This window comes from Telopea speciosissima, chromosome 3, assembly GCF_018873765.1.
Source record: "Telopea speciosissima isolate NSW1024214 ecotype Mountain lineage chromosome 3, Tspe_v1, whole genome shotgun sequence".
NCBI classification, from domain to species: domain Eukaryota; kingdom Viridiplantae; phylum Streptophyta; class Magnoliopsida; order Proteales; family Proteaceae; genus Telopea; species Telopea speciosissima.
Genome location: NC_057918.1, coordinates 21,338,757 through 21,353,917, shown reverse-complemented (window position 1 = coordinate 21,353,917; position 15,161 = coordinate 21,338,757). Strand labels below are relative to the sequence as shown.

Here is a 15,161-nt window from a genome sequence, read left to right as displayed (position 1 = left end):
CGATTATTTGAGTTTTTTCAAAAATCAGGGGGTGATCTGAGTTTCATTTAAAAATCAGGGAAAGACGTGTAATTTACCCTAAAAAAATCATTGAGTATAAGGTTATGAATAGACGAATTGATTATCCATTGATTTCAATATTAACAAGAAATTACTGGTTGTAAGGGAAATTGTTACAACTCGATGAGTATGAAGTTATGAATAGGGAAATTGATTTGTAACAAAGCTTCCATTGATCTCCTTGTTCACTATACAAAATTAGTTGAATAGTCAAATAAATGATTTGATAGTAGGGTTCATTTTGTGATTTTAATATTAGTTATCTTCTCCTTAGAATTAATGATAAAAAAGTATATGGATTTTTTTTTTTTTTTGTGAAAGTGTAATCACACAAACCACACACCAATCCCAAAAGGTTAACCGACTTTTAGGACCGTGGAATGGCAAAAAAAAAAATTTGCTATGATTTGTAACAATGATTTCGCTGCCAACTCTATTTATTCATTGATTTAAATATTAGTTTTTTTCTCTTTACCAAAAAAAAATATTAGTGTTTTTCTCCTAACAATTATATTTTTTTTTTATTTGGATTACAATATGATCGCATCAAAGCAATTTTCCTATTCATGGTTGTTTACTTATTTGACTTGAGGAAGTTGAATTACAGTGATTTTATCGAATCTTTCGTCACTGCAAGTTATGATTGTAAGATTTCATTGTGGTTCAAATCTGAAAACAAAATCGATCTAAATCAGTATTAACTCAATATTGAAAACTGAAATAAATTGAAATCACATCGGATCGAAATAGGCTGAAAATCGAAGTTTATTAACGATTTGATTTTGATCTTAGGCATAGCCAAACCGAACATTTGACACCCCTAAAAAATCCAATGAAATTTACCGAAACCCTATGCCCTATTTTTCTCTCACAACCTTGGTATATTCACGTATTATACGTGTACCCAAACGTTCAATTGGAAAAAAATGCATTTTTATGTATTAATAATTAATACGATTTTATACACGGATTTTAATATATACAATATTAAACACTAATAAAACGTGAATTATACGCTTATGTTTAAAATTATAAAAAAAAAAAGAAGGAAAATTTACACATTCCACCCCTGGGGTTTGACGAAGGGATATTTTCACCCCCCAGTTTTAGAAAATTCTGCGTACCCCATTGAAGTTTGCAAACGGTAACAAATAAACCCATTCCGTCAGTTCATGGCTAACACTGTTAAAAATTAGACTTGAACTGACGGAATTGCCCTTCTAAGAAGAACAAAAAAAAAAAAAAAAAAAGGTGAATGGACAAAATTACCCTTATAAAGGGAAAAAAAAAAAAACTGCAACTCATCTTCCCCAAACAAATTGGGGAAGATGAGTTGCAGGTTTCAAAACCATAAGGGTTTTTTATTTTTGAAGGGTGGAAGAAAGGGAGGTTGGGGATCCGAGTTGAGGCGTTTGGTTTAGTGGCAGCAGTGGTGGTGAAGGAAGCGAGCTGCTGCTTGTTCAAGTGTTTGCTGTCCGGCCTTTCTTACATGGATTAGGGTTTTGAAAACAACCACAGAGAGAAAGCAAAGCGGAAGACACGGTTGGTCCTTCTTGAGTTACTTCTGACCGTGTTTTTCCGATCTGAAAAATTTTTGTTTTGTTTTGTTTTTTTTTTTTTTCCCTTTCACTACTCTGGACGTTGAATGCTTTGATCTCTCTTCTCTGATCTAGAACTTTCGGATTCTCCTGTCCTCTCTTGTGAAGAAGGAGAAAGTAGTTGTTTTGTGACGCCATCTTTGATTTCGACGTCAGGCGCTTTTCCTGCACTCTCAACGGGGAGAAAAGGAAGATTTTTTTTTCCTCTTGGGGTTTCTCGCGTACTACATTTTGAGTTTTACTCTGGGGATTCGGTTAAAGTAAATCATTGAGATTGGAATTATCGGTGGATCAGAAATCTGTTTTTGGTTGTTGGACCTGCATTTCAGTGATTTGAGTTTATCAGAAATTTTCATTGATTGTGGAAATATCTTTTTCACTTAAAGGATTTCTTGAATAGCGAATATTTGAGGTAGATTTTTGACGACATTGTGCAGCATTCACTTCTAGGGGCTCCGTTACCTTTCGACGATAACATTTTCATAAGATGTAGACAGGAGAAGCAGGGGATGACAAAGGGGTTGCGTTTTCCTCGTGATAGCTAAAGAAGGAAAACGTAACGTTAATTTTGAAGAATTCAAGACGATGATGACAAAAGGCAAGGCTTAGGCTCACATTTCTGCAACTCATCTTCCTCAATCGATTTTGGGGAAAATGAGTTGCAGGTGTTTTTTTTTATTTTTTTATAAGGGCAATTCCGTCAGTTCAAGTCTAATTTTTAAAAGTTCATGAACTGACGGAATGGGTTTATTTGTTACCGTTTGTAAACCTCAGGGGATTACGCAGAATTTTTCAAAATTGGAAGGTGAAAATATCCTTTCGTCAAACCTGGGATGGTAAATTTCCCAAAAAAATAATAATCGATTGATTCCCTTTGCCCTAAACCCCTAACCCCAAAAATCCGTAATCGACTTGTCGACCTCGCCCTTCAGATGCACAGTACGAACCTAAGCTTTGAAGCAGATCACTTGGAGTTGGATTTTGGAACCCTAGCCTTATCCCCTTATTCTCCGGCTCCGTTCCCGGATGATTTCAGTGACGGCCGGTGACTGAAGCTTCAGATTATAGAACTCCATCGGCAATTGCAGCGGCGAGAAGGCGACTCACTGCTCCTCTTCTCCGGTGAGTACCTGCCCCGGTGCCCCCTGTTTCTTCTCCGTCTCCATCAAGTCAATCAAGGCTTCTCTCCTTTAAGTTTTTTCACAGATGGATGCATCTCTCTTTCAGATATACCAAGTGTGCTTTTCTGGGGAGGGGGCACTTTTCTCGACCCCTAATCCAAGAAAGAACATACCAAATTATCATGAGGCTTCTGAATACAATATGAAATCTCTGTGTGATCAAAATTTTCAACACCCGGAACAATGTGTAATTTGTTGGGGCTTAATGGAGGATGTAACTCCATTCTACCACAGCCAGAGAGAAAAAAAGAAGAAGAGAGGGAAAGAAAACACAGTCACCATTTGAAAACTAAAATTTTGGAATTAGGTGGTGGAAAACTAATTCTGAAAGCTAAAATCCTGGAATTAGAGAAAAATCAGAGATGTTGAAGTAGCAGGGGGATTCAGGCTTCGGATAGGGCCCAAGTTATGGTCAAATGTTAGTCCTTTGGGTACCCTTTGAATCCCAAAATAGTGGCAGGATCTGATTAACTGATTTGCCTGAACCCATAAAGCTCTATTGCTGAAACTAGGACACAGAACAGGGGAACCACAAGTCTTAAATCATAGAAAACAGGGTTTAACTATCAATGACAAGAACAAAATCAGATCATAGAAAACAGGGTTTAACTATCAATAACAAGAACAAAATCAGTGATATCAAACCAGCTCAAAATCAGAGATTAAACATTCAGTAACAACACCCGATAGATAAGGATAAACAGTACCTATTTTGCGCAGAAAAAACAGAGTACTGTAATGGTTTCTCACCGCAGATTCTCTGATCTATTTTGCATAGCAAACTTCTTCAATTACTTTTTTCTTTTAATGTTTGATGTGATATTGTTATTGATATTTTGATATGTTAAACGATAATCTTATGAGATGTAATAGGGTTTCTTTTTGATAAAATCATTGTCTATATGCTATTATTTTGTTTATTAAGTGGTGCGTGTCTGTTATATAGTAAAATCATTGAACACGTACCGTATCATTGCCGTACGCGTTTTATTATGCCGGATTTTTAAAAAGTATTATTGCCGTCTGATCTGTTTAATTCCCGTACGTATCTGTACCCGTTTGATTGTCTTTCCGAAACTTACTAACTAAGCTCGCAATGACTGAAACTTGGAGTGCCTAGGTATGTGACCTTCTCCCTCTTCTTCTTTGTTTTCTTTCTGCACAAAATTTTCTTTTACAAATCTCAAGTACAGAGAAAACTAGGGTTCAGGAGATGATTTGCAAAGAAACCATTCAACAAATTCATCATTTTCCATCATCTTCCTAGACTTCTCAACGACAGACTGAAATTTCTGAACGACCAAGACTTCATCTTCACCAATTTCACTTTTAGCTTGGTGCTTCGCTCTTCGATTTTTCTTCCATTTAATTGAGTTCCTCATGCTCCATCTACTCTCTGTTGGATTTGTGAAGCAGTTGGGTTGTACACCTGATTGTAGTCTAGGAAGTTTAACTAGCTCTTATATCCATTACGTCTTGTTTTTCCTTGGTTTCTTGGACTTATTTTATGTAGTTGTCAGCATGAAGTCATGCTTATATAACCCTCCCATCCTTTTAAGGTTTGTTAACATTGTATGCAACACATAGATTAGATCCTTATGTTTATCTGCTCATGTATCTTTTATATTCATAAGCTGTAAATCTGGGAATAACCTTCTGAATTTTTTAGTATATGAGGGAACATATATGAACGCATTTGATGATTTCTTCATTTGAGTCATCAATAATTTGCTTACTAACTGGTAAATATCCAATGAATTCCTAATCTGAACTTTCAGCTTACTAACTGGATTATTATGAAAACCACAGCTCTAGAACTGTTTTTGTTGTATCCTTCTTGCTCTTTGTTTTAATTTTTTATTTCATCTCTGCTGTTTCTAGATTGCATGCTTTTTTCTGTTTTTAATTTCTTTGCTTTTCTCAGTTCTTTGGTCTAGTTATATAGCATTGAGTATATTGCAAGTTGGCAAGCTCAATCTGGTTTTTTTTTTTCTTCTGGAGGGTATATACTTTTTGATACTGCTTTTTCTCATATAGTTTTACTTCTTGTAAATGTGCCAACACTACAAATGTTGCATTTGATTGCTGAAATCTGCTATTTCTCTTTATTATCTGTTGTATTAGCTATGCTTTAATCAAGCAAAGCTATTGAAAATAAATATTTGCTTGGCAATCTAGCAGAAAACTAGTTTCCCTAGCCTTTTTAACCCAGTTGACTTTTTTAGAACCCTCGAATTCTGTTGCATTTGCTTTGCTAAAATTTGAACGTCTTTTTTAAAAAAAAAAATCTCTCTGAGAGATTTAGATCCCGTCAATTGAACTACTCCACAGTCCACAATGAGTTTGTCTAGAAGCTGTTGTAGTCGTCCTTCTTCAAATTTTGTGCTATAGGTTTTAAAAAAAAAAAAAAAAAAATTGTCCTGTACATTCCAAGGCATTTGGAGATGGCAAGGAAGTGGTGACAGGGACAAATCCTCTAGTTTATCATTTTGATTTCAGTTAGGTATTCTTTTCATCCACTCTCTCTGAAAACTTCTGTGTTTTTTTTCAAATGGATTGATGATTTGAAGTATTTACTTCAATAGACACCAAATTGCTATTTCTCACTTTTTGAATTCTCCGGCTGGTTTATGCAGAGTCCTCTTTCCCGCTTCTCCTCAATTCTCTGTAAATACTTTGTGTATTGTTACATTTATTTTTTTCATTTATGCTCATGAATTAAACTAAGCACTGAACTCTCTTTGAAGTACTCTTGAGGGTGTAAATAAGTTTGTGGTACAGTATTTTATGACACCAAGTCTCCAAATTGCTTTGTAGAACTATTGTAATTTGTTATGCTTTACTTTGAACTTTTCAGATTATGTATTTGGTCCCAACTGTTGTTGATGTTTGTAAATCATGGTTTCTTCTTGTGCGTCTACGCCATGATTGCCATCACATTATATTACATAACTATCTCTTCATTGTTTAAACACTATCTAGGTCATTATTTAATAAACTTAGCCTTAAATTTTATTCTTATGCCCTATGGTTTTATGATCACATTGTAAATCTTCAGCTTTATTGGTACGTGTTCTCCGGTATCTCCTAGACTTTGACATGACTAAGGATGAACAAGATCAAAATGGAACCAATCCTCCAGGGGAAGGGAATTCATTAGAGACAGAAGCCAATGATAAAAAGACACAAAAACAGAAAAATAAAAGGAAAAAACAGTTATTAAAGGAAGCTGCGAAAGCTGACAAACGTGGAATTTGCTATCTGAGCCGGATTCCTCCCCACATGGATCCTTTGAAGCTTCGTCAGATTCTTTCCCAGTATGGAGAGATACAACGGATTTATCTCACACCTGAAGGTAGTCAATAGCTTTGTTTCTCTTCAATATATACTCATTATTGTAGTTCAATTATTCGTATATGTGGGTCTCTGGGAAATTATTTTATCTAAATAATCTTTGCATTTCTATTTTTCTTCTGATCATTGGTTTTGTGCTGCTTCCTCTGTAAGATTTTAAATTTTAAAGTCTTCATGTTAGATTTGCTTCTATAGGGTTCTTCTCATGGGATTGGTCCTCATGTTCTTCTTCTTAATTTCTATGACAGACCCTGCAGCACAAGTACACCGTAAGCGGGCCGGTGGCTTTCGAGGTCAAGAGTTTTCAGAAGGGTATTAACAAACTAAAAATTTGTTATAAAAAGAATGTTAATTATTATTAGCCTGTCCATAAAATCAGATGGGTTTGCATTCTCTGACTCATTCTCCATTTAATTGACTGATCATGTTAGCTTTGCATTGAAAAGTTTTCAAAGCCCATATATGTGGTCCTTATCAGCATATGATCATGTAACAATCTCTTGTATATGTAGGTGGGTTGAATTTACCAAGAAACGTGTTGCGAAGCGGGTTGCAAGTATGATAAATGGTGAACAGATAGGTGCGTCTAAAAGATTAGCAGTTATTTTGTTCAGAAATTCATCCTTTATCATGTTGAGTTTTATATGTTGACTTCATTAAGATTACTCTGCACTTAATTTCATCATTATAGATTTCTTTAGGAGATAAAAGTAGGTCATCACAGGAGTGCTCGTATATGTAACTGCCTGGGTTTAAGCTATTTGCAATATCCATAAGTTAGCTGGGTTCTTAAGCTTCCATTTTTACGATCTGCAAATCTCTTAGGTTTTCTTTTCAAATAGCCCTATCTTATTTTTTTGTATGTGTGGACAATATGTTTACTTGACTTTCTTTTTTTAAACTTGAATAATTGTTTAAAGCCCATTTTATTAATGAGTTTTCTCAGGATTGCCACTTTTCCATATCTAGGTGGGAGGAAGCGGTCATCGTTCTATTATGATCTTTGGAACATCAAGTATTTAAGTAAATTCAAGTGGGATGATCTTACTGAAGAAATTGGTATGCAAGTGCTTGAGTTGTGTTCTGTGATACATTCTGAAGCTTAAATGCTCAATTATTTGTCAAGTTGATATGATTGCAATGCAGCTTACAAGAGTGCCATTCGGGAGCAGAAGCTAGCTTTAGAGGTATCTGCTGCTAAGAGGGAGCGAGATTTCTATCTCTCGAAGGTTGACAAGTCCCGTGCTTTGTTTTCTATTCAAGAACGGCTGAAGAAGGTACATATACTTTTTACTACATTTTTTATGATATGACTGCTTCTTCTCTTTCTTCCCCTGTCCATGTTTTCGCCTTTGGTTGGTACTACAATCCTCCAAAGAGGGGCAAAGCCACAACTGGCATACAATAGCAACAATAACAAAACAAAACTATCTTTTCAACAGAATCCTCTCATAGAGTAATACAATTGCCCTAACAAACAGTAGGACAATCTGCCATGTTGCCAATTCATCAGCCATCTTATTCTGGTCCTTGGATCCAGTGGAAAGTACAGTCCAATCTGGACGTGAGATATATCAGCCTGATGAACTGGACAAACCTCGACAGTTCCTCCAAAGGATTAGACAGAATGTCATTGTTGCAGTATCCTTCCACAATCACTCAATCCTAACAAATGTAAAGAACAACATTGATAACAGTTCTTAATGACAACACTTCAGCCCTTTGGAAAGTTCATCTTGAAACTCAAACAGTAAGTTCACGCTTATCTTTTCTTCTTAATCCAAGGACTTTTAGCCTTGGGAGGAGCCTGATGCAAGGCTGTTTAGAGTTGAAGAGTTACAGGTCCTCATCATTGTGTGGTAGTGCTGTAATAAGACTAAAGTTACTTATTTTACAGTGGATGATCCCATCTTTATAGAAGTCCCCATCAGCTTTCTGTTTTGTGATTGGGCTCAGGTTATCAGCTCCAGACTTTTTGAAGAGAGGGTGATGAAATTGTGGCAGCCTTATCATTGTGTGGTAGTGCTGTACTAAGACTAAAGTTACTTGTTGGACAGTGGATGATCCCATCTTTATAGACGTCCCTGTCAGTTTTCTGTTTTGTGATTGGGTTCAGGTTATCAGCTCCAGACTTTTTTAAGAGAGGGTGATGAAATTGTGGCAGCCTTAGCTGTTGGATTATGTTAAACTAGATTTCAATGGGTTTCCCTGGGGAATTTGCTATCCTCTAGTGTTGAGAGGAGTGGTTAGGGATATTGCTGAGACGGGTTAGGGATATTGCTGAGACAATTCTTGGTGTTTGTTTATGCCCCATAGGAGAATGTGATTCAGTAAGTCCGAGATTTTATCCTTGAGAGACAGCTTCAGATCTGGTTCTTCTAATATTGTGGTGAATGGAGATGCATGTCATTAGGTGTATCAGCGAGAAGGGGGGGGGGGTTCAGCCTTTGAGGGTTGCCCATTTATTTGAGCATATTACTCACTGGGCCTCTTCACCAAATGTTTCTTTATTTTGGAAATGAAGAGAAAACATGAACTAGCTGATGAACTTCGTAAATAATGCATGATGAATTAGCTGATGAACCTGGTAAATAAGGCTTGATGAGCATATTACTCAATTGGCCTCTATAAGGTGTAGCCTTTTGCTCTTCTTTCTCTCTCTTTTTTTTTTCTTCAGTCTCGTGGATCCATTTGGTGCTGGTTTTGTTCCAGCTTGCTCACCTGTTGTTGTTGTACCATATTTTTTTTTCTTTAACAAAAAAGGAGAAAAAAGCTAGTGAATTGGTGAAGACAAGTCAAACATCCAAAAGCTCATTTATGAGTATATCTCATAATCCCAAAATGTAATAAATAATTATTGAAAAGTATAAACTGCCTTGTCTGAATTAGTATATTCCAATACTTTTAGTGACTTAATATAGTTGAATGACTTGTATGAAAAATTGTAAACAAGTGCCTTGTTTCTCTTTGTTTATTGAAGAGTCACTTTGAGTGGTTTTAAGAACCCTTTGATTTGAGGAATTATGATTTAAATCTGCTGTTAAATATCAATTTTCTATATTGGGATTGAGCAACCTAGCCTGCTGTTAAATATCAAAGTAATCAAACCTTAAGCCAAGCTACATTGGGATCTAGACATATCGACATTTGATTGGATTTATATCATAAGGGTAAAATCCTAAATCATAAAATTCTCTCTTTGCCTTTTGTGTGCGGGTTGTGTGTGTGTTGGTGTGCCCCCAACCCCTGCCCCAAAGAAAAGGGGAAAAACAAAACGATATTATTGTTATACCCAATGTATCACTGAGAGGGGGGGTGAATAAACGATCCTCACATGCACACTCGTCATTCAATTCTTGAAAGCAAGTCATGCAAATGACCGTTTGAGCTACAACTCAAATCTGGCCTCAGTATAATGCACAATGCACTAGTTTGACTGCATTATACATTGAAGGGAGATGGAAATAGTACTTCTACGGGCTCCTTAATGAAGACTCCATGAGTGACAAGGCTGCGGAAAGCGTCATTCATAGGGACACCTCTTCGCGTAGATATATACGCAAAATTAGGATGCTTGAAGTAAAAGAAGCGATAAGAAAAATGAAAGTTGGCAAAGCTCCAGGCCCAAACGAGATTCCAATTGAAGCGTGGAAGAACGTAGGACTTGTGGTCTATCCTAGCAAACCAAGTTGTTTAACTAGATTATGACCACTAGGAAAATGCCAGATGAATGGTGGAGAAGCTTTGTGGTCCCAATCTATAAAAACAAAGGAGATATCTAGAATTATAATAACTATAGAGGCACAAAGTTAATGAGTCATACGATGAAGTTATGGGAGAGGGTTAATGAAACTCACCTGAGAAAGGAGACTACTTTTTTAGAAAACCAATTCAGATTTATGCCAGGAAGATCCTCAATGGAGGCAATTTTCTTACTGAGGAGACTCATGGAAAGATATAGAGAGGGCAAGAAAGATCTCCATATGGTCTTTATAGATCCATATGAGCCTACTACAGAGTCCCTAGAGAATTAATCTGGAATATTATAGAGAAGTGGAGGGTGCCATGTAAATAAGTTGACATAATTAAAGATATGTATGCTGATGTGGTGACTAGCGTTAGAACGATGAGGGGCCAAGGTAGTGAATTCCCATTCTCAATTGGGTTACTCCATGTGATGTAGATCCAAGCCCAAGGTACTAAAACTCGGGTCTCGGTATCAACTCGACTCTTGGAAAAACCGAGATGAGTCGAGATCTCGCCGAGTTGGTGCATTTTTTTTTTTTCCTACTCGAAGCCTCAACTTTGGGTCAACCCGAGATCTGGACCCGAGATCTCACCGAGATATGTCGAGTTTTGTCCAATTAGGTAAGGTATTTAAGTGGTAGGTGGGTTAAAATAATGGGTCGAAACCGAGATCCAACCGAGATCCGAGATCTCGCCGAGATAGTGCACTTTTGAGACTCGTAGGCAGTCTCGTCTTGGCTTTTCCAAAAACCGAGAAACTCGGCGAGATCTCGCGAGTTCTCGAACTATGTCCAAGCCTCCTCGAGTTGAAGAAGCCACCCTAGGCATAGGATCATAGTAGGAGCCTTAGATTAGTTCTATACTTAGTTTTATTTTTATGTTTTTAATTGAACCGGTTCAAATTGGTTGCATCCAATTGGTTCAATTTAAGTTGGTCTAATTTAGGTGAAGTGTTCCTATTGGCTAGTAGGATCTTATATCCTATTGGTTAATTAGGAATTTCAGCTATTTAAAGTGTTTTAAGTTGTTAGGGTCAATAGGTCTTTTTCTTTTAAGTATTTTATTAGTCTCACACTCCTTCCACGATTTTGGAAGAGAGAAAGAATTTAGTTTGTATTAGGATTTGGCCCTTAGGCCTTTATTAATAGAAAATGTAGGAGGCTCCCCCACAGAATTCAGTTTAAAAAAAAAAAATATTTCGTTTGATGCTGCCATTGTTGCTGCTGGTTATCTCCTTTGAGAGTGAGTCTTGTGAGTCATATCAAGACAACCTTGTGAGTCATATCAAGGTGGAAGGGTAGGTGGATCTCCTACGACTCCTTGCATCTTGTAGATTGGGAGGTCATTCTTCAAAATGTTTTCTTCAAGCTGCCATTGAAGATCTGCTTAATCCAAAAAGTTGATTAATAGTTTCAGTCATCCCCTTCTCCTCCTAACCTTCTACAGCCAACCCTAACACCCCTTTTTATTTTATTTGAATTCCTTAACCCTAAACCACCTCCAGCTTCATTCCCTCATTTATCCCCATCGACCCCTATGAATCCTAAATATTCACTAAGCTGTCCAGCCCAATTTTACCATCAGTTTTCCTCCAAAATTCAACCCCAGCAGCCTTACCTAATTCCCTTCACTCGATCTTAACCCCAAGCCCATCTCAGCTCTTAAACCTTAATTCCCCCTTCCACCTCCATTAATCCAAAACCCTAGAATTACTGATCTATCACTTTTAGCCATCAAATTCTACCCATATCACAATCAAATCACCTCCTCACTGTTTCTAACACTTGACCAACAGTCCTAGCCCAAACTCCAACTCAAAACCCTATGTTCATCCTTTTTCTAATTTCCAAAACCTGAAACCCTAACCCTAAATTTCTGAATTTTAATTTTTTGTTCAAACCTCATTTAAATCTATATTATTAGCTTCTCCTCGACCTGCCTATTAAAACCATATAAAATTTAACCCCATTCTCACAAACCTAACCCTAGTTTTGACCTAAAACTATAATTTTGTCCATTCGAACCATCAGCCCCCCTTTGAGATCCTGTTGCTTGGCCTCTAGTAGGGTTCTTCTCCTATCTAGAGCTACATTACCATGGATCAGCCTTAAGCCCTTATTTGTTCGTGCTTATCATGGACAACTAAAATAGAGACATACAAGATGAGGTCCCATGGTGTATGATCTTTGCAGATGATATTGTTTTGGTAGATGAGACAAAAACAAGGATTAACGGCAAAGTGGAGCCATGAAGAACTACCTTGGAATCAAAAGGTCTGAAGATAAGTAGAACTAAGACTGAATATATGGTGTCATGGTGTGTAACTTTAGTTGCTTTGGGACGGATAATGAGGTGGTGAATATTGATGAGAGGGAGATCCTGCAAAGTGACCACTTTAGATGTCTGGAATCAATTGTAAACAAGGAGGGCGACGTAGAGGACGACATTGCCCAAAGGATTAAAATAGGATGGATGAACTGGAGAGGTGCAACCGGAGTTCTGTGTGATCGGCGTATCCCTTTAAAGCTTAAAGGAAAGTTCTATAGGACTGTCATTAGACCAACTATAATGTACGAGGCGGAATGCTAGGCGGTGAAGAAGTGCCATATAAATAAACTTGGTGTTGCAAAGAGTGGATGTTGAGATGGATGAGTGGGAAAACTAGGAAGGATAAAGTGAGGAATGACCATATTAGAGCTGAGTTGGGAGCCTCCGATACATGATAAACTTAAAGAGAGTCGTTTGAGGTGGTATGGCCATGTTCAATGGAGGCCTCCAGATGCCCCAGTTCAGAGGAGTGACCTGATCCTGATTGAGGGAACCAAATGAACCAGGGGCAGTCCTAAGATAACCATAGGAGAAGTGGTGAAGGACATGCTTAGCTTAGGCCTTGTTTCTGGTATAACCTCAAATAGAGCTTCTTGGAGAGCAAAGATCCATGTGGTCGACCCCATTTAGTTGGACCATGATGATGTGATGATGTTGTTGTATTACACTACATTTCGAGACCTAGAGTGGAGTGTGGGGCAGTTAAAAAGTGGTACGTAGCTAAGAAGGGACCATGCCTAGAGTTTGTGTTGATGTTGTATGCCCCTACCCCCTTTAATACATCACAAATAAATTCACATGTTCCGTTGTACAATCACCTAGGTAAAGGCTCACCCTTACTGTTATGGAGCTATGTAGCTACTCATAAAGGTCGAATAGGTCCCTAAGGACACCTGGAAACTGTTCACCACCACAAGAGAAGGATCTGATGGTCAGCTGTTGTGGATAAACAAGGGGTGCTGATCTCTCAATTCACTGTAAACATTGGCTGCAGGCTAGGCAGCTTCAAACTAGGCCTCCTTCCTTTAAAAAAAAAAAGGGAATTACGCCTTCTGTGCTTAATTCATGTCATATTTCTTTTATCTTAATGTTACCTTCTATCCCAAAGCCTTGATCTTTGGATATTGTCTGAACCCAAATGATTGGTTGTGGAACTGCTTGAACGATTGAAAATACCAACCCATTAAAATAGCAGGAGAAACAAGCCATTAAAATTGAAACTCGCATGAAGAAGTCTTTGATATCATTCAATTATATAAGGGGATTTGAGAAGTAACACATATGAAGTGTGATTCCTATGAATCCAACAGTAATAAAATCCAAGGTAACTGAGGTTCCAAGAAAGACTTTAAGTTTGGCTTTTTAAATCCATTTTTGGTTGGAGCCTCAATCCTTAGACTGGATTCTTTCTTTTGAATTCAACTTTACGCTTACAAAACAAATTGATAACATAATACTGTAACATTGGTGGTGTTAAAAATTTATCTGCTTTGAATTTTTAGAAAAAAATAAATTAATGGCTTAAAGGATCAGACACCGAGTAATCACATCCCCTATAGGCTTTTATTTGTTCTTTCTGTTGGATATATTCTGGTACAACCCCAAAGATTCGGGACCAAAAGCGGTTAGTTGTGACCATCGAATAAGTCTCTTCAGCTTGAGTTGGCTTAAAGGCATTACTGATGATTGCTTCCTGTTTATAATTCATTGTCATGCAGAAGCAGAAGGTCCAACAAGGTTCAGGCACAAATTCTGTGTCCCCAGTTGACCAGATGGAGGTTAAGGTGATCCGTCGATTCTCTCAGACACGACCAGTTGCAGACAAGACAGCACAGACCAAACTTTCCAAAGATGTCCTGGCTGGGGTAAGTGTCCTCTTACCCACGAGTGCCAATTCACCAAACATGAGCCTCTTGACTTTTGCCATACATTGGAACTCAACCACCATGCTCTCTGCAGGTATTTGGTGGCTCATCTTCGTGATCTATGTTCATCATTAATTGCTTTCAACCTGTCTATCGAGAGCTGGATAATTGCAACTTGTGATATTTCAAGGAGGCCAAGCAATGGCAAGGTTGATGAGGGTCTTGAGTGGCTCATCTAAAGTAATTCTGGGGATTATGGGCCTAGTATGTTCCTTGAGAATTCATACCGGAGGCCGATATGGCTTCTGATAACGATAGCTATGACCTCGTTTCTCAATTATAGATTTATAGGGAGTTAAATATGATTAATTCCATAGAAGTGATTACTATGTCTATTTAAGCCTGTAATTGCAAGTTGCTACTATTATTTGCATTTCAGTTGGTCCAAATTTTGAAAACTGATTGACAATGTAAAGATATGGTCCTTCATGCTCGATTTGTTATTTGTCGAGTACCAATGTTTTATTTATAGCAGATCATCTAATGCAATCAAAACAATTTTGGAGTGCATTAACTTCCATTAAAAAGTCTTGTTTTTATCACTAATCGAATTTGACTGTTAGGTCCTATTCTGTGAAATTAGTTGTTTTAGGCACACCCACAGTAAGCTGTTCCAAATCCAGGAACTTCTTTTGGTTTATTTCTCTACAAACACCTGCCTGGAAATAGAAAACATGGCATCAGACATGTTGGCACAGAACTCACTTGATTAGAACTGTTCTCCCAGTTTGGTTGTTGCTACTCTTTTTGACTCTTTAGAAAACATGGCATCATCCATGTGGCTTGGAAGTAGAATAGTAGATCAGTGTTATTAAAGGATCTATTTGAGGGAGAACTGTCCAATAAAATCGGATTGTAGCCTTGATTAGCTGTTCCCACTTCCCTGTCACTATCTTCCTTGGTTAGGTTTGATGGTTTTTATCTGTTTGACCTAGTATACCAGGTCCCAGTAGCATGATTTCTTTCAA

At 37.5% G+C, this 15,161-nt stretch overlaps 1 protein-coding gene across 2 annotated transcripts; it reads left to right on the top strand.

The window, feature by feature from the left end:
• Positions 1-5,221: 5,221 nt before the first annotated feature.
• On the top strand, positions 5,222-14,415 carry LOC122656969 (pre-rRNA-processing protein ESF2). Of its 2 annotated transcripts, none has more exons than XM_043851688.1 (8): positions 5,222-5,342; positions 5,921-6,194; positions 6,442-6,505; positions 6,706-6,773; positions 7,163-7,252; positions 7,340-7,470; positions 13,987-14,133; positions 14,228-14,415. In XM_043851688.1, the coding sequence occupies exons 2-8, from the start codon at positions 5,939-5,941 to the stop codon at positions 14,249-14,251; spliced, it is 780 nt and encodes a 259-aa protein (XP_043707623.1). In that variant the 5' UTR covers positions 5,222-5,342; positions 5,921-5,938; the 3' UTR covers positions 14,252-14,415. The 2 variants fall into 2 exon arrangements, with proteins under 2 accessions (XP_043707623.1, XP_043707624.1); XM_043851689.1 differs by having other exon boundaries at positions 5,234-5,337.
• Positions 14,416-15,161: the final 746 nt, after the last annotated feature.